This window comes from Grampus griseus (genome assembly GCF_964374135.1).
Source record: "Grampus griseus genome assembly, chromosome: 5".
Lineage (NCBI taxonomy): Eukaryota > Metazoa > Chordata > Mammalia > Artiodactyla > Delphinidae > Grampus > Grampus griseus.
The window spans coordinates 67,571,024-67,577,935 of NC_138998.1; the positions used below are offsets into that span (position 1 = coordinate 67,571,024).

Here is a 6,912-nt window from a genome sequence, read left to right on the forward strand (position 1 = left end):
AGCTATTCTTTTAACAAGTTTTGAAGTGCACAACACTCTATTGTTAATTATAGACACTATGTTATACAGCAGATCTCTAAAACGAGTTCTATTCCTTGACCTTGACACACATGTCCCTTTGATGACAACCTACTGAAACTTGAGGTTCATTTGGATTTTTTCACAAATCCCCTATCTCCACTTCCACATATTTCTTCTTGAACCTCTGAGTTCCCATAGCTTCCTGTCCTAGGGTACCTTAGCATACTCTTACTTTTACTATATACTATATAGTATATGTCTTACAATAAAGGCCTTGAGGCCTTGCACTAATTGTTCACTCATCCTGGAATATTTTCTTCAGTTCTTTCTGGTTGACTCTTGTCATCCAAGTCTTAACTTACATTCTGCCACAGCCAAGAGATCTTCTCTGACCATACAAGGTAAAGTCACCTCCCAGTCACTGGCTGTTCTATCATCGCGTTTTACTCCCTAGCACTACTTAGTGTATGTCTCCCTCATTAAAATGTACACTCCCTGTCTGCTGACACCTTGCCTACATCATGCACTACTGTATTCACAGCCCTTTAGAATGGTGACTGGAGACAACAGATGCTCAATAAACATGTAATGACCAAATTAATCCTTTTGTCTCCATGGATTTTTCCATTTTGTTGGACAGTGTATTAACCTGAGAATATGGTTGCCTCTGTTTCATCTTCTTATCTTCTGTGATATCTGATACATGGTCTTGCACCCAGGAAAGGCTCAGGGTTTTTTTATTAATAGAATTGTATTAATGTGGCTGGAAAACTGGTAGATAATTGGAACCGTTACTCTAACTCTGTTCGCAAAAAGTAGTTTCTGTTGTAACATCATTTCATTTTCTGAGTACTTGGTTAAATGAAAAATAGAGAAAGGAAGAACACAATTGTAGTATGCTAGCTTAAAGAAATCCATATCAAGGCAAACCAATTGTATTCCCAAAGGAAACTTGATTTCTTTCTAAAAATTGTTCATATCTACATATTCAATTGCAATATAGCAAATGGTATGATTATTTAAATAAAAGATATTTAAAACCAGAGTTCTTGTAAAAAAAATCTAAAAATATAATTACACACTTTTTAATATAACTAGGGGCTTTTCTGTATAGATGTGCTCTGGTCCACTAGTAATATAACTTTGCTAGTAATAATTTTAAAGTGTCAAATTGTATATAATGCTTCAATTGACATAAGCTATTCAGAAACACAACACTGTGACTTAAATGAAGTAGATAAAAGCAGATTTCTAAAATGTTTAGTTTATTTTTATATGAATTGGGGAGTAAATCAAGACAATGTATTATTCTTGCAACATAAATTGGATTGAATTAGAAATAGACTTGCTACTTTGAAATGAAATTTACTACCAAATTAGTATTAGTTACAATGTGGGGACCAGGAGGGACTCTAGAAGTCATTCAAATGAGGTTAGTTAGATGTCCAGACTCAAGCCTCTACTTCTTAGTCTAAGGCTTACTCCAAAATGTAGCCTGCTGACTCTCATTTTTATCTTAAAGAGTACCAAGTGACAAACTTCTGAAACAGGTAGCCAACAGTGTTAGAAGCTAGTAGGTTTTGTTATCAAATTTTAAAGTATCCTTTATATTCAAAAAGGATGGGCAACTTTTAATAATACATTTCAATTAAATGAATAATATTAAAATCATACTTAGCTCGCAAAAATCTTTCCTTGATTACTTGTGAGGCACTTGTAGATTTAACACTGCTTTCTTTATGAAATTTAGTAAGATTTGTATTGTGTATGCTGAATGACATTCTGGTTATTAGAATGCAAATTAGCAAAGAAGGAGTTAAGTGTACTGCTTTAGTGTACGTATTAGTTAGGATTATTTCAGTCTCAAATGGCAGGAACTTAAATTAGCTTATACCAAAAAAAAAAAAAAGCTCACTGGCTGGGAAGAATAGGGTAGTTTAGAAGCTAAAAGGAAAAGCTATAGAAAAACAAAGCATCTAGGGCAGGAATTATGCACTCCTCTTTGCTTATTTTTCCTTAACTTCATTCTGCAAAAGGTTTCATTCTTCATATTTTAAATAAGACGTACCCCCTGGCAGCTCTCATATCATTTCCTCTCAGTTAAGCAACCCATAAAAGGAGGTGGGGACTCCTTCACTCTAGGTTCTATCAATATTAAAGAAGATCTTGAATTGGCACAGTTTGGGGCACTTGGCCACAGTGGGAGATAGGGGAATCTTGCATCAGGATTATACGATTGACATCTTCACAAGAACCACATGCAACTTGGGAAGTGTGATTTCCCCAGAGAAAGGATGCTAAATTTTAAAAGGATGTTCAATTAAAAAGAAATTTTCCCCCTAGAGTATTTTTGATAACGGTATCTGCCAAGATAATCTCTCATGAGTTAGTCATTTCAGAGATGGCATATATCAAATTCCAGTACTGGCCTTATGTATGGAAGTTTTCAAAGACTGAAATATTGTAAAAACTAATATTGATGAAGGCGCAGTAAGACGGGCCCTCATCTAACTCTGGTGGTAGTGTAAATTGGTAAAACCTTTTGTAAAGCAATTTGATGTGTTAAGAAACTTAAAAGTATTTCACACTCTTGAATCCAGTAATTCCATTTCTAAAAGTGAATTCTAATAAAATAATCACAATGTGGATAGATTTTTATATGCAACATTTGTAATAATTCTGAAATAAAATAAATGTTGAGAAAAGTTGATTTAGTTAAATATAAATATATGATGGGCTAATATGTAGATTACATGATACCCTCTTCACATGATTTTGCTAATACGTTATGTTTGCAAGGTTGAAGGGAAACAAATGCCCTTATAAACTGTTGGTACGAATGTAGATTGATGCAAAGTCATTGAGAGGAAATTATAAATTTTATAATCATGAAAATGTATATCAAAATTAAAAATGCAAATATAGCCTAGCAAATTTATTTCTAGGAATTTATCCCATTGATAGTCCTGTACACACCCAAAGAACATTCACTGCAATAGAAACGTTTATTCACAATAGAAAATATTTGGAGTAAGTTAAATGTCCACCAGTAAGGGACATATTTTAAAAATGCAGCACTTAAAAAGAAATGATCGGGGCTTCCCTGTGGGTGCAGTGGTTAAGAATTTGCCTGCCAATGCCGGGGACACAGGTTTGAGCCCTGGTCTGGGAAGATCCCACAAGCTGCAGAGCAACTATGCCCGTGCACCACAACTACTGAGCCCACATGCCACAACTACTGAAGCCTGCACGCCACAACTACTGAAGCCCGTGAGCTTAGAGCCCGTGCTCCACAACAAGAGAAGCCACCTCAGTGAGAAGCCCACACACCGCAACGAAGAGTAGCCCCTGCTCGCCGCAACTAGAGAAAACCCGCGCGCAGCAACGAAGACCTAACGCAGCCAAAAATAAATAAATTTATTTATTTTTAAAAAAGAAGAAATGATCTATATCTCTTTTCTTTGAAGTGTAGTTGATTTACAATGTTGTATTCATTTCTGCTGTACAGGAAAGTGATTGTTATGCATATATATACATTCTTTTCTATATTCTTTTCCGTTATGATTTATCATAGGATATTGACTATAGTTCTCTGTGCTATACAGTAGGACCTTGTTTATAGAATGGTCTACATTGTGATCTGCAAAATATATTCTATAAAAAAAGCAAACAACATCAAACGCTACTATAGTAGACTCTACTATAGACATCAAACGCTGCATCTACATCTACTATAGACATCAAACACTGTCTATAGTAGACTCTCATTTATCTAATATTTTATGAATGTGCTTGCATGAAATAGATACAGTTGTGTGGTAGACATGACTAGTATTCACTTATATCCAGTTATCTTTTCCTTCTTGGACATACAGACGATTATACTTTCCAAACTTCTTGCATTTACCTAGAGCGACGAAACTAGTTCTGGCAAATAAAATGTGACTGGGAGTGACTTTTGAGCTGACAAAAATGAAAAGCCCTCTTAAAACTCACCAGTCTCTCCCTCTGTATTCAAGCAAGGGTCTTGTGTTGAAAACGTGAGCCACAAGATAAAAACAGTTTGGGTGGCTGACACATACAAAATATCTGCCTGAGGGTAACCAGGACTGGCAAGAAGTTTGTAGGAACAAAAAATAAGTGCTTACTGTGTTAAACTATTATGGATTTGGGGTATTCTTTTTTTTTTCTTTAATTTTAAAATAAAAGCTTTAATTTCAAAATTTTCTAGTTGCCTTTTTACTAGAGGCACTGTAATTCATCATTCAGTGTAGGACACTTAAAAAAATATGTAATTTACGTATAAGTAAAATACAGACATCTTCAGTGCATAGCTCTGTGAATATTTACATGTGGGTGCATCTAAGTACCTGCCATCCAAAACAAGGTAAGCTCACTTAATTATGCTGAGACAAGAGGCATAATCAGGACTGATTGCCTCCTTGTGAAAAGATTCTTTGGGGTAAGAATATTATCAGTGATATATTGTATGACATCAGGAAACCCATTGCTGCTCTTACCATTCCTGGTGATGATAAGTTTGAATGCTTGGTTAAGGGGTACATAACCAAATTTGAACTTTTGCCTATAAGCCCCATCTTGCCCAATGTAGAAATTTACTTGAGGCACTTTCAAGTACATTAATTCCATTCAGCGAATTGGCATTTTTTAAATGTCCCCATCTCCTTTCTCTTCTGCTCCCTTAGGGCTGGGAATCTTTGGAGAGATAGCCACTTCCACTTTTGTCAGTTCACAGGCTTTTTTCATGCAACCCCGTAAGCAGGCTGTGCACCCTGTAAGCGGGAATCATGGAGAGTGCGGAGCGGAGTTCAGCTGTCAAATGGTGCCGTGGAGTTGATTTGTAGTCACTTCTCTATCATTAATTATAATCATAGCTGTACCCTTTTTGCTGGTATTGTGATCTCACGGCAGGTTTTTCGTTAATACTTTATTCCTGTGTACACACTCAGGGCACAGCATATTGTCCTCCAGGTGTGGAGGTGTGGAAAATTGCTGGCAGGTAACAAGAAGAGTGCAGACACCCTGCTTCGTTTATCAGGCACCCAAGCCTGTCCAGTATGAAATTGTAAACGAACCCAGCCCTCTGTGTTAGCAGGGAGAACTCTCCTCTGAACCACGCACCACCAGACCCCACAGGTCTCTTGTGATTGCTCCAACTCCATCTTCACGGCCCTGGCTGTAATTCTGCTCCAAGAGGCAAACACAGCTTCCAGGTCAGGAGCAGACGCTGATACAGCTCCCTGAAGAGCGGGAGCTCCTTCAAGGGCAGGTGCTCCCTCCTCAGGAGGAACAGCCCTTTCAAAAGACATCTGTTTATCAGACCATTCCAGAGGTAGTTCCCCCTTGTCCAACTTTGACTTTCTTCTCGATGGAGATGATAGGATCCTGGCCTCCTCGGCTGTGGCAGGAATGTTTTTTTGATGAGGGTAGGCATGTTCACAGAGTCCTTTAGATCCGTCTAGTTTCAGGCCTTTGGTGCTTAGTTTTAACTGCTGGCACCAAGCGCACACAACGTCCCTGTGAATCAGGTTGACACGTGGCAGTATAGAAGGTAAAGGAAGAATCGGCATTGTCTTCTGAGGTTTCACATTGTCACAACATTGTGGCATTTTTCGTGGACAGCAAGTTCTGTTATCTTTTATAGATCTTTTTCTTTTGGTCCCCTTTGCTGAGTTTTCTAGTATATCTGGTTTACTAGAAGCCCCCTGTCCCTCTTCGGCATCTACTGATGTAAGTTGGAATTTGCAACTCATATATTCTTCCTCTGCCTTCTTTGTGGAGTTGCACTCCTGGTTGTCTGCACTCTCCATGCTCAGAAATTTCAAGGTTGATAAAACGGAGACTCTCCTTACTTCTTCATTTCGGGTTCTCTTTATCACAGAAAAAAACGTAGTCTATTCTAATTACCATAAGCAGTTCATTCGGGAAGCCAAATGTATTTCAAATTGGCTTACTGTTGTAACATATAGACTGCAGATTGTATAATGACTCAAATGCAACAGAAGTGAATTTTTTTTTCACTTATCAACTCATGGAGGTTCTGCACTAACTGTAATGATGGAGGTCGCCATCTCTTACTTCATCTAGTCATTCAGGAACCCAAGGTGATCATGTTTGTAGTCTCTTTTCCCTGTGGCTTCCAAAGTTTTCTTGGATATTAAAATTCAGCTGAAAGAAGGGCAAAGATCACAGAGAATGGCATGTGGGAGGTTTTTATGGGAAAGCCTGGAGGTGACACAATACACTTTTACTTATTGGCTAGGAACTTATCACAAGACCATACCTTGTGTATGCCAGTGTAGTGATTTGGCTGTGTGCCCAGGAAAAGAGGAAATTAATTTTGCTGAACACAATTTTTCTGCCAGGGATGGAGGGACTTACTTTTTATTATATATTCAGTGATTACGCTTTGAACTTAAAACAGTGGGCATATTTTACTTTTGGGTCAAAATAATCACAAAATGACATGAAACAAATGCTCTTGATATATTTTTTGCTTTAATGTTGTGAGGTTTTTTGTTTTGCTATTTTTAAAGTTAAATGCATGCCCTTTATAGAAAATGTAGAAAGTAAGATAAAAATAACTAAGCAGAAGAAGTTATCCAGTAGCCACCATGATCCCACCATAATGATCTTATGAGGGTAAATGAAATTATAATCCCTATTTTATAATTGAAGATGGTAACCCCCAGGGACTGTAATAAACTTGTCATATTTAGGAAGTGGTAGAGCTTAGAGGAAAGAAGAGCCAGGGAAGCTTTCACAGAGGAGGATATAAGGAATTTTGCATTTCTAATTACACTGGGAGAAGGAATAAAACTAGAGAAACATGTAAGGTAAGGGAAATAATGCAATCAGTTTTACATATTT

The 6,912-nt window shown here is 37.3% G+C and overlaps 1 protein-coding gene across 1 annotated transcript; it reads right to left on the bottom strand.

Moving 5' to 3' along the window:
* Positions 1-4,944: 4,944 nt before the first annotated feature.
* LOC309823140 (developmental pluripotency-associated protein 4-like) lies at positions 4,945-5,852 on the bottom strand (the record flags this gene model as incomplete). The annotated part of the gene is given in 2 exon segments (XM_082655303.1): positions 4,945-5,022; positions 5,025-5,852. Coding segments are annotated over 2 exon segments (906 nt in total).
* Between the last annotated feature and the right edge of the window lie 1,060 nt (positions 5,853-6,912).